The 19,379-nt window shown below is 45.5% G+C and overlaps 1 protein-coding gene across 1 annotated transcript in view; it reads right to left on the reverse strand.

The window, feature by feature from the left end:
- Positions 1-19,379, reverse strand: part of LOC139421131 (rho GTPase-activating protein 23-like) — a 45,158-nt gene that overhangs the window by 13,936 nt on the left and 11,843 nt on the right. The window contains exons 3-7 of the mRNA XM_071171727.1: positions 17,172-17,196; positions 16,595-16,681; positions 15,628-15,706; positions 14,072-14,126; positions 10,905-12,486 (exon numbers count right to left, since the gene is read on the reverse strand). Coding sequence (XP_071027828.1) covers positions 10,905-12,486; positions 14,072-14,126; positions 15,628-15,706; positions 16,595-16,681; positions 17,172-17,196 — 1,828 coding nt within the window. The remainder of the gene's footprint in view (positions 1-10,904; positions 12,487-14,071; positions 14,127-15,627; positions 15,707-16,594; positions 16,682-17,171; positions 17,197-19,379) is intronic.

A 19,379-nucleotide genomic window follows, 5' to 3' on the forward strand; every position in this document is an offset into this window, starting at 1 on the left:
TTACGTACCCACTTTCTTTGTCCTCCTAACACGTAAATACAATGCACACAGATTATAACATGTGTTCTATGAAGCATCCTCAAAGAGAGAGTGGAAGAAAATACTCAGAAAAGACGAAAGACTAAACTGCAATGTAGAACTTCAATAACGTAACTGTAAATGAGCAATACTACAGCTCTATTGTGTAAAAAATAAACACACACACACACACACACACACACACACACACACACACACACACACAATAGACAAAATAATAAGGTGGATAGTAAAACGGTATAAAGTGAGATTAAACGGTGGTGTACCTGTGTCTGCTGCCTCCATGAGAAGAGTTCTTCAAATAGAAACGGAAAAGGCTTTGGTACCATGTAATAACGCTCGGTTTCAGTTCTTTATCAACTAGCGTGTTGGGAAGTATGTGTAAGAGTGTGTGTGATTCCTTGTGTTGGTTTGTATGAGTGCACTACACACAAAAAAAAGGAAACTATGTCTTGCTTGCAGTGATAATGTCTTGGTTAGCTGTCATTTCAAGGTTGAATGGCAGAAATACACGAAACAACCATAAGTAATATATCCAAGATCAGGGTTGGGGAGTAATGGATTACATATAACGTGTTACATATAACTGATTACAACAACAAAAAACTAACTGTAATCCGTTACGTTACCAGCAAAAATATTGTAATCGGATTACAGTCCTTTGAAAAACTAGGTGATTACTTATAGGATTACTTTTAAATTCAGAAAGGATGTTACCGAAAAAAACTCCGACCACAAGTCAGAGACCACTATGATGATCACGCCAAATGCGTTTGATGGATCGCGGGTAAAGAGCAGGAATAGGCCTCGGTAGGTTACAGTCCAAGCTATGTCTTCCAATGGTGCGACTGCTGTCAGCATCCAAAGATTCTACATCCTACTTGAATAAAGTCTTGGAGGCGAGGACGACAGCAGCGGTGTAGCCTGCGGGCGACACGGATATCACTTAGAATTGATATCTACATAGATAACGCATTGATGTGACACACACTGCCGCTCAAGCTATTTGTTTCTTACGGGTTGTCGTCGTTGTAGGTGACTGTGTATTTTGACCCAATAATGGTTGAATTTAAGAGGTTCAAGCTGCCTATCATGTATTGTTTTTGCGACTGGTGGACAGCCAGTTGCTCTTGCAACAGCTGCATGGTACAGATCCCAGCATTTGGAATAACAGTTTGAGAGACTTCCTTTCTAAACTCCCCCGTGGTATTGTGCTCCACATACTGTCAAAAACAAGCTTCATTTAAGAAGACTACGAGTGGGGCTTTTATGGCTCAATCTAATTCGTCCTGATAAAAAAACAAATCCACAGGCCTAACGGACACATGCTCAAACTTGCAGACTTTTGATAGGCTTAACACAGCTACAAATGATTCTTCTCTCTCTGTCCTCAAATGATTATAAACAGAGTAGGCTAATTAGTCCTTTGTTTTTGCGTCATGCTCAGGTAAAACTGTTTGGCTAATCTATATTTCCAAGTCCAATTATTGAAGATCAAGGGGTATTGAATGAATTGGAATGACTGGAAATCTGACAGACTTTGTTTTTTTTAAATGTCACGATATAGACACATTGTATTACAGGGGTGTGTGCTTAGTCCCCTCCTGTACTCCCTGTACACACACCACGGCCAGTCCACGCACCACTCCAACAACATCATCCAGTTTGCTGACGACACGACGGTGGTAAGCCTGATCACCGGTGACGACGAGACAGCCTACAGGGAGGAGGTCAGTGACCTGACAGTGTGATGCCAGGATAACAACCTCTCCCTCAATGTCATTGAGACCAAGGAGCTGATCGTGGACTACAGGAAATGGGGGTCTGAGTAGGCCCCCATCCACATCGACGGGGCTGCAGTGGAGCGGGATCAGAGGTTAAAGTTCCTCGGGATCCAAATCACTAAGGACTTAAAATGATCCACACACATCCCCCTCAGGAGGTTGAAAAAGGTTGGCATGGGGCCCTGAAATTCAAGTTCTACAGCTTCTTGACGGGCTGCGTCATTGCTTGGTATGCCAACAGCATAGAGCTAAAGAGGGTGGTGCGGACAGCCCTGTACATCCCTGGGCCTGAGTTCCCTACCATCCAGGACCTCTATATCAGGCGGTGTGAAAGGAAGGCCTGGGAAATCGTTAAAGACTCCAGCCACCCATGTCACAGACTGTTCTCTCTGCTTCCGCACGGCAAGAGGTACCGTTGCATCAAGTCTGACACTAACAGGCTCCCGAACAGCTAATTTTCAAAGACTACTAAATAGACCCTTGTATATATGTTTTTGCACTCTCTATGCACACTCATAGAACTCTACACAATCACACACACTGACACTCCACAACGCACATACCATGCACACACATTTATACTGACTTTACACACACACGCACACACACTCACATACAAATCTTAATTTACGCTGCTGCTACTGTTTATCATATATCCTGATGCCTACTCACCTTACCCCTATATATATTAGAGGTCGACTGATTAATCGGAATGGCCGATTAATTAGGGCCGATTTCAAGTTTTCATGACAATCGGAAATCAGTATTTTTGGGCGCTGATTTGCCGATTTTTTTTAATAAACCTTCATTTAACTAAGTCTTATTTTCAATGACGGCCTAGGAACGGTGGGTTAACTGCCTCGTTCAGGGGCAGAACGACAAATTTTCACCTTGTCAGCTCGGGGGATCCAATCTTGCAACCATACGGTTAACTAGTCCAACGCAATAACGACCTGCCTCTCTCTCGTTGCACTCCACAAGGAAGTCTGTTACGCGAATGCAGTAAGAAAAGGTAAGTTGCTAGCTAGCATTAAACTTATCTTATAAAAACAATCATTCAATCATAATCACTAGTTAACGACACATGGTTGATGATATTACTAGATATTATCTAGCGTGTCCTGCGTTGCATATAATCTGACTGAGCATACAAGTATCTAAGTATCTAACTGAGCGGTGGTAGGCAGAAGCAGGTGCGTAAACATTCATTCAAACAGCACTTAGGTGCGTTTTGCCAGCAGCTCTTCGTTGTGCATCAAGCATTGCCCTGTTTATGACTTCAAGCCTATCAACTTCCGAGATGAGGCTGGTGTAACCGAAGTGAAATGGCTAGCTAGTTAGCGCGCGCTAAATAGAGGGATGGAAGCTATACTGTTACACTGACAATACTAAAGTGCCTATAAGAACATCCAATAGTCAAAGGTTAATGAAATACAAATGGTATAGGAGGGAAATAGTCCTATAATTCCTATAATAACTACAACCTAAAACTTCTTACCTGGGAATATTGAAGACTCATGTTAAAAGGAACCACCAACTTTCATATGTTCTCATGTTCTGAGCAAGGAACTGAAATGTTAGCTTTCTTACATAGCACATATTGCACTTTTACTTTCTTCTCCAACACTTTGTTTTTGCATTATTTAAACCAAATTGAACATGTTTCATTATTTATTTGATGCTAAACTGATTTTATTGATGTATTATATTAAGTTAAAATAAGTGTTCATTCAGTATTGTTGTAATTGTCATTATTACAAAGAAAATACAATTTAAAAATCGGCCGATTAATCGGCATCGGCTTTTTTGGTCCTCCAATAATCGGTATCGGCGTTGAAAAATCATAATCGGTCGACATATATATATATATATATATATATATATACACACACAGCTCTATCAATCCAGTATGCCTGCACATTGTAAATATGGTTTTGGAACTGACCCTGTATATAGCTACTGACCCCGGAAGTTGCAGGCTGGAACTGACCCAGTATATATATCTATTGATCCTGACCCAGTATATAGCTACTGACCCTGGAACTGACACGGTATATAGCTACTGATCCTGGACCTGACCCTGTATATATAGCTACTGACCCTGTATACAGTGCCTTGCGAAAGTATTCGGCCCCCTTGAACTTTGCGACCTTTTGCCACATTTCAGGCTTCAAATATAAAGATATAAAACTGTATTTTTTTGTGAAGAATCAACAACAAGTGGGACACAATCATGAAGTGGAACGACATTTATTGGATATTTCAAACTTTTTTAACAAATCAAAAACTGAAAAATTGGGCGTGCAAAATTATTCAGCCCCCTTAAGTTAATACTTTGTAGCGCCACCTTTTGCTGCGATTACAGCTGTAAGTCGCTTGGGGTATGTCTCTATCAGTTTTGCACATCGAGAGACTGAAATTTTTTCCCATTCCTCCTTGCAAAACAGCTCGAGCTCAGTGAGGTTGGATGGAGAGCATTTGTGAACAGCAGTTTTCAGTTCTTTCCACAGATTCTCGATTGGATTCAGGTCTGGACTTTGACTTGGCCATTCTAACACCTGGATATGTTTATTTTTGAACCATTCCATTGTAGATTTTGCTTTATGTTTTGGATCATTGTCTTGTTGGAAGACAAATTTCCATCCCAGTCTCAGGTCTTTTGCAGACTCCATCAGGTTTTCTTCCAGAATGGTCCTGTATTTGTCTCCATCCATCTTCCCATCAATTTTAACCATCTTCCCTGTCCCTGCTGAAGAAAAGCAGGCCCAAACCATGATGCTGCCACCACCATGTTTGACAGTGGGGATGGTGTGTTCAGCTGTGTTGCTTTTACGCCAAACATAACGTTTTGCATTGTTGCCAAAAAGTTCAATTTTGGTTTCATCTGACCAGAGCACCTTCTTCCACATGTTTGGTGTGTCTCCCAGGTGGCTTGTGGCAAACTTTAAAACGACACTTTTTATGGATATCTTTAAGAAATGGCTTTCTTCTTGCCACTCTTCCATAAAGGCCAGATTTGTGCAATATACGACGGATTGAGTCTCCCACCTCAGCTGTAGATCTCTGCAGTTCATCCAGAGTGATCATGGGCCTCTTGGCTGCATCTCTGATCAGTTTTCTCCTTGTATGAGCTGAAAGTTTAGAGGGACGGCCAGGTCTTGGTAGATTTGCAGTGGTCTGATACTCCTTCCATTTCAATATTATCGCTTGCACAGTGCTCCTTGGGATGTTTAAAGCTTGGGAAATCTTTTTGTATCCAAATCCGGCTTTAAACTTCTTCACAACAGTATCTCGGACCTGCCTGGTGTGTTCCTTGTTCTTCATGATGCTCTCTGCGCTTTTAACGGACCTCTGAGACTATCACAGTGCAGGTGCATTTATACGGAGACTTGATTACACACAGGTGGATTGTATTTATCATCATTAGTCATTTAGGTCAACATTGGATCATTCAGAGATCCTCACTGAACTTCTGGAGAGAGTTTGCTGCACTGAAAGTAAAGGGGCTGAATAATTTTGCACGCCCAATTTTTCAGTTTTTGATTTGTTAAAAAAGTTTGAAATATCCAATAAATATCGTTCCACTTCATGATTGTGTCCCACTTGTTGTTGATTCTTCACAAACAAATACAGTTTTATATCTTTATGTTTGAAGCCTGAAATGTGGCAAAAGGTCGCAAAGTTCAAGGGGGCCGAATACTTTCACAAGGCACTGTATATAGCTACTGACCCTGGAACTGACCATGTATATAGCTACTGACCCTGGAACTGACACTGTATATAGCTCCTTACTTTCTCGTGTTCTTCTTATCTATGATTTCTTTTCTTGTGTGTTTTTGTTCTACCTTGTTATCTTTTGCTCTAATTATTGATTACTGCATTGTTGGGTTTATAGCTCGCAAGAAAGGCATTTCACTGTTGTGCGCGTTACATCAAAACGTGAATCTTATCTGTATCAAAGTACAAAGCAATTGGTTAAAATAGGCCTACATACACCATAAAGTAAAAGGCAACATCCATGTATGGCCAGCTATGTAAACTCTAAAGTTGGTTTATCCTGCAATAGATGTCGTTCAATTGGTAATATTCATTTTTGTCTTCTTCTAATGCGTCTTAAGTAGTCTAAAAGCAACTGAAAGTAATCAGATTGTTACACAGTTTGGGTTTATCCAGAAGTTACATTACTGATTACAATTGTGGACAGATAACGAGTAACTAACGCATGTCATTTAGAAAAAAAATCGAATCAAATGTATTTGTCACATACACATGGTTAGCAGATGTCAATGTGAGTGTAGCAAAATGCTTGTGCTTCTAGATCCGACCATGCAGTAATATCTAACAAGTAATATAAACTAACAATTTCACAACAACTACCTTATACACACAAGTGTAAAGGAGTGAATACGAATATGTACATAAAAATATATGAATGAATGATTCCCAACGGCATAGGCAAGATGCAGTAGATGATATAGAGTACAGTATATACATATGAGATGAGTAATGTAGGGTATGAAAACATTATAAACATTATATGAAGTATATGAAGTAACCTACCCAACCTTGTCCAAGATAACCATGCAACGTTCATCTCAACCAGTCTAAAACACACACAAGGGGATGTGAAACCAGCCAGCCACAACACACTTTCTGACTGACACAGAGGATTATGGACCAGACTAGTGTTTGCATGTAGAGAGGGAAGGGTAAGGTTTTGCCCATTTTTAACTTTTGTAGCTTCAGGTCCTAATGCTGGCCTCACTAATAACCACGGCTGCTGCGCCTGTCTGAATACCTTCACTAAACAGCAGAGGGCAGCATATCTTCAGTCTCAAATGGAAGCAATGGCTCAAAACCGACTTGGCTCTCAACTCGAAACCAGCCCCTATAGACTTAACATGAACTTTTGAAACTTAATGGTGTGCTTTCTTGTATTGTTATACAAGGTGCTCAAAACATAACTTGTCATGCAAGACTCGTCCCTCTCTCCCCCATGTTTCTTCTCTGACCATACATACTTCTCCACAGACATCATTTTCTCCCCTTTATTCCTATCTGCTTCCACTTTCACTGTCTTCCACCTGCTCCCCTCTGTTTCTCGACACCTCCCTCACAACCTCCTCTTCTCTCCGTATCCGTCTGTTTCTCGTCTCGGTGCTAGGGCCAGCCCAACAGAGGCAGTAGGAGAAGGGGCGGAAACATTCCCAATCTGGGATGTGGAATCTGCCTGTTTACAGCCGAGCCCAGAAATAGCCGCTCTCGCTGCCTGTGGGTTTAACAAAGGCCATCATTAACAGAACCAGAACAGCAGAGCCAGTAGAGAGAGGAGCCCTGGGTGGGAGCCACCACAATACCGGCCTTAGAATGGAGCAGGGCTCTATACTACCACAGCACACTCCTACAGCCTACTACCACTTCTCTATAGGAGACGCCATGACCTCACCCGCTCACACAGAGACACAGACAGAGGGTGAAAGAGAGATTTCTTCTTTGAGAGCATAGGCCATGTTTTGGCCAGCTCAGTGTGTGTGTGTGTGTGTGTGTGTGTGTATGTATGTGTGTGTGTGTGTGTGTGTATGTGTTGTGTGGAGGGTAGTGGCTCTGTGTGTCTGTTGTGGGGAGGGTATAGTGGTACACAAAGGCAGCATTGAGGGCGGTGGGCACAGAGTGCAATGCCTGAGGCTGGCAGTGTGACAGAGACAGTCTGGACCCCTACTGTACTGTGCCTCACAGGGGGTTCCACTACCACCAGGCCTCCTGTCCTATCATCTATAATACTGGGTTCCCCAAAAAAGGAGGCTCAGGGGGTACAGTATAACCTGCTATCCTAATGAGACCCAGTCCTAGGATTTACAGTAAAAATGCTCCAATATGCAATTCCTTTCATTGGTTTTGTTACCGCAAGCTACCAATACTATTCAAAAGGAGACTACAGTGAGTGAAAGCACCATATAGAGAACGCTAAGTCAAACTACCGATACTAGAGGGCAAGAGAATTCAACCACCGTCCTGGACAGCCCAGACTCTGTGCTTTTGTGTGTCCGTCTACTACACAGCCTCTTCATCTACGGTCAACAGAACAGCAGCCTATTAAATCATGCTCCCAAACAACCAGATCACAGATCCTATCAGGGAGAGGACAAAAATGGAGAGATCGAGAAACAGCAAGAGAGAAGTTTTAAGTTTCAGTCTTTGGTCTTGAAACGTGCCTCAGCTTGCCGCCCTGACTGCCTAGTTTCGGTACATTTTTGCTCTGAGCAGGAGGGAAGAGAAGGAGCAAGAAGTTTCTCTGTTTTCTGGTTCTCTTCCCTATTAAATAATTTCCTTTATAGGTCTCCCTCTCTCTCTAGGTTCCATCACAGCAGCTTGGCCCCACATTGAGGGCATCTATCGATCTCCCCATTTCAAACGTAGGTACACGTTTCTGTCGCAGCTCATTTGAATATGCTTTGCACTTTGCTGACCTAGGTTGTTGTCCTGACCATCTGAGGGAGTAGCCTACCTTGCCTAGAGAAAGTCTACACCCCCCTCCCCCCCCTTGAATGTGGTCACATTTTATTGTGTTACAAAGTGAGATTAAAATGGATTTCATTGTAATTTTTCTCAACGATCGACACAAAATACTCTAAACTCTAAAGTCAAAGATGAATGAAAAATAAAACACTAGTCTGACTTGATTAGTTAAGTATTCACGCCCCTGAGTCAATACATGTTAGAAGCACATTTGGCAGGCGATTACAGCGGTCTTGTAAGAGCTTTGCACACCTGGATTGTGCCACATTTGCCCGTTATCCTTTTTAAAACAAATTATCTTCAAGCTCTGTCAAGGTGTTGGGGATCATGGTTAGACAGCAATTTTCAAGTCTTGCCATAGATTTTAAAGCAGATTTAAGTCAAAACTGTAACTTGGTCACTCTTTGCCCCGAAGTCAAGCATATCCATACCATGATGCAGACACCACCATGCTTGAAAATAAGGAGGCAGTAACTCAGTGATGTTTTGGACCAAACAGTGTATTCCTTTGCCGTGTTCTTTTTGCAATATTACTTTCATGCCTTATCGCATATAGAAGCAATATTTTCATTCTGTATATTTGTATTCTTCTTTTCACCCTGTCATTTAGGTCAGTAATTGTGGAGTCACTACAATGTTGTTGACCCATCTTCAGTTTTCTCCCATCAATGCCATTGAACTCTGTAACTGTTTTAAAATCACCATCGGCCTCATGGTAACATCCCTGAGCAGTTTCATTCCTGTCCTGTAGCTCAGTTCAAAAGGACGACTGTATCTTTGATGTGTCTGGGTGGTTTAATACATCACCCACAGCATAATTATTAACTTGACCATGCTTAAAGAGATATTCAATGTCTGATTTGTTATTGTTACCCATCTACCAATCACTGCCCTACTTTATGAGGCTTTAGAAAAGCTCCCTGGTCTTTGTAGTTCAATCTGTGCTTGAAATCCAATACTTGACTGAGGGATAATATACATTTGTGGTATGTATGGGGGACAGAGGAAGGGTTGGTCACTCAATCATGTCAACCCCTATTATTTCACACAGTGAGTCCATGTAGCTTATGTGATTTGTTAAGTGACATTTTACTCCTGAACTCATTTATGCTTGCTTAAACAAAGGGGCTAGATACTTAGGCAACGATTATATTTGAGTTATTCCATTTTTATTAATTAGTTAAAATTGGCTAAATGTTCTTTTCACTTTGACAATATGGATTATTTTGTGTAGATCAATGACAAAAAAAAACACACAATTAAATCTATTTCAATCCCACTGTGTAAATGCAACAAAATGTGAAAAAGGTTCAAGGGGGTGTAGACTTCCTATAGGTACTGCCTTAGCTGTACCTGCCTTAGCTGTGGTTGGTTGGTTTGCCTGTGGTTTGACCGTAGGGCTAGAGGCTTATGGTCTGTTGATTAGTACTGTACATGTTGGAGTAGTTGGCTATTTAGTGAGGCTCTGATATGTTCATCATGTGTTCTTTCAGCAGCAGAGCAGAGGCAACAAGCTGAGACACGACCAGATACCTCCTGTTCTGTTTTCACAAACACATACACACACACACGGTACATACATACATACGCACATACAAATGTGTGATGACAGTAGAACACACACGTAGTACGCAAATACACAAACGTTCAAACAGTTACAAAGCCCAGAGGGTCACCTCAGTAGATCCAGGCATAATGCCAAAAGTTATGGTTATTATTAGATTTTCAACCAATTCATATATACTATTATTCAATGTTTTTGTCATTTAGCAGACGCTCTTATTCGAAGCGACTTACAGGAGCAATTAGGGTTACGTGCCTTGCTCAAGGGCACATTGGCAGATTTTTTTACCTAATCGGCTGGGGGACTCAAACCAGCAACCTTTGGGTTACTGGCCCAACGCTCTTAACCGCTAGGCTACCTGTTGCCCAACTTGGCTGGAACTAAAAGGGAATTCATGGCAGTGACGTAGAGAGAGAAAGATATTCTCCCTGTTGTGAAAGCAGACAGACTGACAGATAGGTGGACAGACAGACGTACTCTGTGATCACAGACACACGCTAGTGAGACATAGAGTCAGCTTCCACCTCATCTTGGTCTGAGAGACTGGGTGAGGAGGAGGGGGAGGAGGGGGGGGGGGGGGGGGGGGGTTAGTGAAGTCCCGTAAATTATGATTCAATCAAACACTACTAATACCGTCTGCATGTCTGCGGGAAGTGCCAGTATTACCCAACACAAACAAAGACACAGACTGGAGACAGAGTGAGGAGAAGCCCGGAGCCTGGCCACACAGGCAGAGACCGACAGAGGAAATGAAGGGCACAGAGAGAAGGGTTCTATTCTCTAAATACTGGCCAAGTCATAGTCTACGTCCTCCCATCTTTCTGGTCAATCTTTCTGGTAAGCTTCTTGAACTGTTTGTAAAAACAAACAGTTTGTTTCCAGTAAGTTCCAGTAAGATCAATCAGGAGGAATATGTTTGTGTCATAAACAGAAGTGGGAGTGAACATGGAGGGGTAGGGAGAGAAAGGGGAGGAGATGTGTGGGGTGGTGGAGGTGCTTACCTATAAAGGGAATGGAGGCCATTGCGTCATCCTCTACAGACAGGGGGGCCAGGTTGCCATTGGTACGGTGCGGGGCACCATCTCCTGAGGGGCGAGGGGCGGGGGCAGCGTTGTGGGGGTCAGGGGGAAACACAGGGGGTTCTGTGCCATCTACAGGCAGGGTGTAGTGGGGGTGGCGCATGGCGTGGGCGTTCCTTCGCCCCGTGGGGGGTTTCTGTCTCAGTTTGACCTCCTGGGTCTGAGCTACCACCTCCACCTGGCCTTCCACTGCCCCTCTCTCATGGTTGGTGGGGCGGTAGGCCTTGTCAAGGGGCTCAGGGGTGGTGGAGGCCAGGGGGGATGGAACTGAGGGGACAACACCCTCAGGGGGGCTGGTTTTGGGGGTGGGGGCCCAGCTGAGGTGGGGGCCAAGGTAGGAGGGGTCCCTGAAGGAGGGTTGCTGCATGATACGGCCTGTCTTGCGGTTGAAGGAGGGGCTGTAGCTGCGGTAACCTACTGGCTGGTCGTCCAGGCTTTGTCCGGTGGGAAGACGTCTGCTCTGGGGGGCTGGCTGTTGGGGCTGGGGCTGGGTATGTGGGTGGGACTGTGATTGGGTTTTGTGGTGCGGCTGTGCTAGACGGCCCATAGAAGGGGCCGGCGCAACACCGTAATGGTTCCCCTGCCTCTGATAGGCCTCAGTTCTGGGTGCTTGCTGTGAGGCCTGCTGCAGCCAGGCTGGCCTCTCGAAACGGGGTGACCCCAGCATCTCCAGCGAGTGGCCATTGCGGTCGTACTGTACCAGCAGGTTCTCCGACCGGGCTCTGCTGCCGTAGGAGGAGTGGTGACTCTGGTCCCGGGCCCCCTCCCAGTCTCTGTAGGTCCAAGAAGGGTCCCCGTGGGGGCCGGGGCCTGACTGTTGCAGTAGCATCAGGGTGTCCTGGGAGGCGCTGTGGGGCCAGCCGCCCGGACCCCGTCGGTGGCGCCCGGGGCCTGTCTCACACAGCCTGTCCTGAGAGTAGCTGCGGTGGCGTTGGTGCATGCTGCCACTGCGGCCCTGACGCTGCTCAGCAGCTTGGCTGTAGTACCACTCAGACAGGGCCTGTTGGCAGTGATGGCTGCGGCTGGGGCTCGGCTGGGGAGGGCTGGCCCAGGCCTGGCTGCCTTTCCGGGGCTGAGAGGAGGCGGTGGTGGCGGTGGCATTGTGGTTGACGTAGTGGACACGCAGAGGGCTGCTGAGGGGCCCTCCTGAGGAGGAAGATGAGGAGTAGGAGCGGCCCCTGGTCTGTCCCGTAGGCTGCTGCCCGGTCACACCGCACTGGATCTCCTCCGCCCTGTGGGGGGGGCTACTGTGTCCGCCCCACCCCTCCTGCCAGCTGGCCGGGCTGCCCACGGTGGAGCGGTTGTCCAGGGGGGACAAAGGGCTGGCGGAGCCTGCCCAGCGGCTCCAGTTGTCCAGCTGGTTCTGGCCCATAAGGGCCGGGGCCCCAGAGGGAGGCTGGGACTTGGCGTGGGGAGCGTAGCAAAGGGGCGGGGGTACCGGAAGGTTCCGGGCTCCCCCTGTGTAAGGCTCGTTGCCCCTCAGGTAGGCATCCTGGGAGTATGCCTGTAGTGGGAGACAGAGAGGGAGAGAGGTGAGACACAAACAGGAGGAGTTCAGGTGACGAACAGAGGTCAGAGGGGAAGGAAGGAGTGATACAATTGCTTTGACAGTCACAGGTTTGACCGGCACAGCATTCAAAGCTCCTTGTTAACTATGATGTTACACAGCAAGCGACGTCTAGAATCATCTGTGTTCCTCCTCCTACCACCGCAGTCTGCTCAGCCATGGTGACTGTTAGGGGCCCCAACTCAGCCTCCAACACAAACACAGCTACTAGTTAGCTGCAGGCACTAGCACGCGCCTTGAGCAAGAGCCACAACACAGCAACCGTCTGAAGCCACACAGACACAGAGCAATGTTCCAAATATACCGCTACAACAAAACACTGACTTAAAACAACAACAAATTTGGATCTATCAAAACAAGCACAAAATCTCACTGTTACGGCGAGCTTGATCCAATACGCCCGCAACAACACCACACGTCTAAAGTATCGCTCAGCGTTCAGCCCCTCAAGCTACAGCCGCAACACCGATTAAGAAACTACAAAGCTACAGACTTAAAACCACTTTTCCCAAAATTAATTTATATCAAAAGGCAACACTTAAAGATGAAGTGTTCAGGCTTTACCTCAGAGAGCAGGGCAGGCCCACACTCAGTCTGGCAGTGTCTCTCAGGCTCAATACTGGCTTCAAGTCACTCACAGAGGAAGAGGAGAGGAGAGGAGGGGAACTCTGTTTGCTTCCCACAGACACCAACACTCCCGTTGCTACGATTTACCGCGCTCTCCCTCTCTCTCCTTCTTTCTTGTCTCTCTCGCTGTTCTTTCTTGCTATCTGTCAAACTTTCTTTTTCGTTCAGTATGCTGTCCTCAGACAAGCCCTTACAAACTCTCTCTCTCTCACACACTCTCTCTCTCTCCCCTGTTGGAGGGTGGAAGGGGGCATGGCTAGAGCTGGTGATGTCACCACTGGAATGCAACCGATGCCCGTGGTGCATTGAGGGGCGGAGTGAGAGGAGAGAAGGGTGGAGGCGTGGAGGGGTGGGGGAGTGGTAGTGGGGTTGAAGGAGGGCAGTATTTGGAAGGGGAAAGACTTGGTGCTTGGTGGGTAGGGGGTTGTGTGTGTGAGAGAGAAGCCCAGGTCGGGCGCCCAGGTCTGGGAAGTTGTGTCAGCGTTGTGCCCCTGGGTTGCTCCTCCTGGTCCAGAGGAGAGGCGGTGACATGCTCTGCATGTCTGGTCATGTGAGTAAGTGGTGGAGCAATTTATGGACCGAGGCAAAATGTGTGTGTAGGTAGCCACTTTTCATGGGACGCTTCCACAGAACTTTGGATAATAGCTTGAATGAATGTGTGTTGTAATCTAAGGACAGACTAGAAAGCATCTGCGTCACAGCCTAGCTAGTTCCTGAGAGCTGAGAATGTCAACTCAAAGCAATGGAATGACAAGCATGACGATATCCAAGATGTTCTCTCTCTGTAGTATTAGTATTCTTAAATCAATGAACTTATCAATGAATTTGTCAGGTATTCATTTCTGAGTATTTCTATTAGCGTGTAGTGTGGTTGAAATATCATACTCACACTTACCAGCTGCAGCACGTCTTCACCTTTTGGCATTATAGAGAGCTCCAACACACTCTCACTGTGGAGAGGGCAAAGAGAGGGGGAACCGAAGAGAGGGGGGAGAAGGAGGGAGGAAGGGAAAAAGGAACACAGATGGAAGGGTAGGAAAAACAATATAATTCCACATTTTTTCCAAACTCTATCATGTTACAGTAAGAGAAGACTTTCCCCCTGTTGTGACGAAGGGTTTTGTTTTGCTGTGAGAGGGGTTGATCAGCAACCATGTCACAGGAGACCCTGTTGACGATGACCCTGGTGACTCTACTGCTCTCAGTGGATGTGTTCTGGACACTCAATGCTCCAGGCTATTCTCTTCAGGAGGAAGTGCTCACACAAGTCAAGGACGACTTACACAACTGAACATGTTCCACATTCCAGAATCATGCTATACATACATAAAAAATGCAAAGTAAACGACACGAGACATGTCTCGTACATAAACGACACATACAGTGCATTCGGAAAGCATTCAGACCCCTTGACTTTTTCCACATTATGTTAAGTTACAGCCTTATTCTAAAAATAATTAAATAAATAATTTCCCTCGTCAATCTACACACAATATCTCAAAGACAAAGCAAAAACAGGTTTTTCGAAGTTTTTGCAAATGTATATATTTTTTTTTCTACAGAAATCCCTGATTTACATAAGTATTCAGACTGTTTGCTATGAGACTTGAAATTGAGCTCAGGTGCATCCTGTTTCCATTGAGCTCAGGTGCATCCTGTTTCCATTGAGCTCAGGTGCATCCTGTTTCCATTAAACTCTGGTGCATCCTGTTTCCATTGAGCTCAGGTGCATCCTGTTTCCATTGAGCTCAGGTGCATCCTGTTTCCATTGAGCTCAGGTGCATCCTGTTTCCATTGAGCTCAGGTGCATCCTGTTTCCATTGAGCTCAGGTGCATCCTGTTTCTACAACTTGATTGGAGTCCACCTGTGGTGAATTCTGTTGATTGGACATGATTTGGAAAGGGACACACCTGTCAATAGAAAGGTCCTACAGTCGACAGTGCATGTCAGAGCTAAAACCAAGCCAGGAGGTGGAAGGAATTGTCCGTAGAGCTCCGAGACAGGATTGTGTCGAGGCACAGATCTGGTGAAGGGTACCAAAAAATGTCTGCCGTATTGAAGTTCTTCAAGAACAGTGGCCTCCACCAAGACTCTTCTTAGAGCTGGCCGTCCAGCCAAACTGAGCAATCCGGGGAGAAGACCCTTACTTATGTAAATGTGACATTTCAGTTTATTTTTTAATTCGCCCTCTGAATAGCACACATACACAATCCATGTCTCAATTGCCTTAAAAATCAGTCTCCTCCCCTTCATCTACACTGATTGAAGTGGATTTAACAAAATTTTAAAAACCTGTTTTTACTTTGTCGTTATGGGGTATTGTGTGTAGATTGATGAGGGGGGAAAAAAACTATTTCATCCATTTTAGAATAAGGCCGTAAAAAAGTCAAGGGGTGCGCTGTACATACTGTGGGTACACACAGACGCACACGCAGTACAGTGGCTCTTACCTGTTCTGTATGAGGGCGATCACCTGGGAGTAGGTTTTCCCCAGGACACTCTCTCCATTCACCTTCACCAGCCGATCCCCTGCAACACACATACGAACATACATATTTAAATCCCAGTATGACCAAACACAGCACAGATATTCAGTGATACACTCTCAATAAAAAAAGAACAAGAGCAACCCCTCCACCCCCATCCCTCACTGACCCCAGTCACACCCCCCCCAGACACAGGACTCCTGCAGAGGAATATCCTGGTGGGGAAGGTCAGGGGAGGGAAGGTCAGGGAGACCCCAGACCCAGACTTCCTGCTGAGGGATGTATGGGGGGGTGGTTGAGATAGGGACTGAGGATTTGTGTATGGAAATATAGAACTATGTGCTTGCAGTAGTTGCTGTGAAGTCAGGAAGGACACAGTGTCACCTCAGGGTTTGTTGTGTGTTGATATACCAGATCATAAGCCTGAGGCAAAAGGCCTGGATCTGTTTGTGTTTGGCAGGAGAAGGGATGAGTCATTCGTTATGTGTTAGTGTGTGGATGTGTTTTGGTGGTGTGTGTGTGTGTGTGTGTATATTTATATAGGAGTAATGGTTTAGCTTGGCTGGGCTGCAGGGAGAGGAATGCTGCCCAGCTTAGCTTGCAAGACACAACAGGAAAACGTCTCTAATTAGCTCCAACTTACACTGCTGAGTATTTGTCAGCCTGTGTCATTCTGTTCTCATCAGTATCATTACTAATTTCCTAAGACAATAATGCAACTTTAATGTGTGTGTGTGTGTGTGTTTTTGCTGAACATGGTCTGGTGGGTATCCTTGTTGAATCATTGGGAGCACCTGACTCCTTCCTATCATCCTATCATCCATGTGTGATCATGTCGGACGCTCCTAAGGTTATTTCCATTGCAAATCAGGCTGTTCCTCTACACACGCAATCTCCCGTCCCTCTCTTTCAAAACAGACATTTTCCTTACCTGTACACAAGCCAGCCTGGTGAGCGGGACCTCGCTCTTTCACATTCTTGACAAATATGGTGTCCATTGGCTCCAACCTACTTCTCCCTACATGGCACAATGCAGTATGTTACTGTCACTTCATTCTTCAATTGATTAAATAGGACCTGATGATAACTATTAAATATATCATTGCCCACTGGACACAGACAATTCAACGTCCATTCAATGTTGGTTCAACGTAATGTCTTTGAAATTATGTGCAAACAACAGTGAACCAGTGTGAGCCTAGTGGAATTATACTATAAGCGCCAATATCATGACATGAGCATAAATACCGCCAATAATCCAATTGAGACTCAATAAAAGGACAACTCTATGCACAGGTCCAAGTTCAGGTTCACTCCACCTTTTCTTAACAGTGGGCATTACAAGCTAAAGAATCAAACTGTTCTAGGAACAGTGTTTTGGGGCCACAAGATCATTGGCAGCAGGGGAAGCAGTGTAGCTAGAGGGGGACCCTGGCTAGGAGTGGCGGTGACATCACCGAGACACCAGAGTCTAGTGGTGACGATGTTGACTGAGGGAGACAACTTACCCTTTCCATTCCCGTTCTCCTCGTCCTGTGAAGACAACGAAAAAACTAAATCAACACTGATATCCAGGCCCATACAGACAATGTCACCCAGGGAACAAAGCTCCATGGCAGCCTAAACACCAGTTCACAGAACGTCCACCTCTTTCCAGGAAACCAGAATGACACAGGTGTTAAGGAAGGGTGGAGTTGGATGAGGAAACATGAGCTCATTGTAATGGCTGAAATGGAGTAAATGCAACAGAGTCGAACATGTGGTTTCCGTATGCATGATGCGTTTGATACCGCTCCATTTATTCCATCCCAGCCATTACAATGAACCAGTCCTCCTATAGCTCCTCCCACCAGCCTCCCCTGGTGTGCACGTGTGGTTGTTTGTGTGAATGGAAGCTGCCAAACGCTCAAAGTGTCCCCTCAGCTCTTGTTCATGCAGTGTCTGTCTCTGTGCAAAACATATCAAATCAAACTTTATTTGTCACACGCGCCGAATACAACAAGAGTAGACTTTACCGTGAAATGCTTACTTACAAGCCCTTAACCAACAGCGCAGTTCAAGAAGAAGAAAATATTTACCAAGTAGAATAAAATAAAAAGTAATAATAAAAAGTAACACAATGAGAATAACGAGGCTATATACAGGGGGCACCGGTACCGAGTCAGTGTGCGTGGGTACAGGTTAGTTGAGGTAATCTGTACATGTAGGTGTGGGCTAAGTGGCTATGCATAGGTAACAAACAAACAGCGAGTAGCAGCAGTGTACAAACAGGAGGGGGGGTTCAATATAAATTGTCTGGTGCGGTAGCAGAGAAAACAGTCTATAACTTGGGTGACTGGAGTCTCTGACAATTTTATGGGCTTTCCTCTGACAGCGCCTATTATATAGGTCCTGGATGGCACTACCTCTGTAGTGCCTTACGGTCAGATGCCGAGCAGTTGCCATAACAGGCGGTGATGCAGCCGGTCAGGATTCTCTCGATGGTGCAGCTGTATAACCTTTTGAGGATCTGGAGACCCATGCCAAATATTTTCAGGAGGAAAAGGTTTTGTCGTGCCCTCTTCATGACTGTCTTGGTATGTTTGGACCATGATAGTTCGTTGGTGATGTGGACACCAAGGAACTTGAAACTAGACCTGCTCCACTTCAGAGGGAGGTGTTTAGGCCCAGGGTCCTTAGCTTAGTGATGAGCTTTGTGGGCACTATGGTGTTGAACGCTGAGCTGTAGTCAATGAACAGCATTCTCACATAGGTGTTCCTTTTGTCCAGGTGAGAAAGGGCAGTGTGGAGTGTTATTGAGATTGCGTCATCTGTGGATCTGTTGGGGCGGTATGCGAATTGGAGTAGGTCTAGGGTATCCGGGAGGATCCTGTTGATGTGAGCCATGACCAGCCTTTCAAAGCACTTTATGGCTACCGACGTGAGTACCACGGGCGGTAATCATTTAGGCAGGTTACCTTCACTTCCTTGGGCACAGGGACTATGGTGGTCTGCTTGAAACATGTAGGTATTACAGACTCGGTCAAGGAGAGGTTGAAAATGTCAGTGAAGATACTTGCCAGTTGGTCTGCGCATGCTTTGTGTACACGTCCTAGTAATTCGTATGGCCCAGCGGCTTTGTGAATGTTGACCCGTTTAAAGGTTTTGCTCACATTGGCTACCGAGAGCGTTATTACACAGTCATCCAGAACAGCTGGTGCTCTCATGCATGCTTCAGTGTTGCTTGCCTCAAAGTGAGCATAAAAGGCATTTAGCTCATCTGGTAGGCTCACGTCACTGGGCAGCTGGCGTCTTGGTTTCCCTTTGTAGTCCGTAATAGTTTTCAAGCCCTGCCACAACCGACGAGCGTCAGAGTCGGTGTAGTAGGATTCAATCTTAATCCTGTATTGATGCTTTGCTTGTTTGATGGTTCGTCTGAGGGCATAGCGGGATTTCTTCTAAACGTCCGCATTAGTCTCCTGCTCCTTGAAAGCGGCAGCTCTAGCCTTTAGCTCAATGCGGATGTTGCCTGTAATCCATTGCTTCTGGTTGGGATATGTACGTACGTTCACTGTGGGGACGACGTCATCGATGCACTTATTGAGTGAGCCGATGACTGAGGTGGTGTATTCCTCAATGCCATTGGATGAATCCCAGAACATATTCCAGTATGTGCTAGCAAAACAGTCCTGTAGTGTAGCATCCACGTCATCTGACCACTTCCGTATTGAGCGAGT

The sequence above is a fragment of the Oncorhynchus clarkii genome, chromosome 12 (genome assembly GCF_045791955.1).
Source record: "Oncorhynchus clarkii lewisi isolate Uvic-CL-2024 chromosome 12, UVic_Ocla_1.0, whole genome shotgun sequence".
Classification (NCBI taxonomy): domain Eukaryota; kingdom Metazoa; phylum Chordata; class Actinopteri; order Salmoniformes; family Salmonidae; genus Oncorhynchus; species Oncorhynchus clarkii.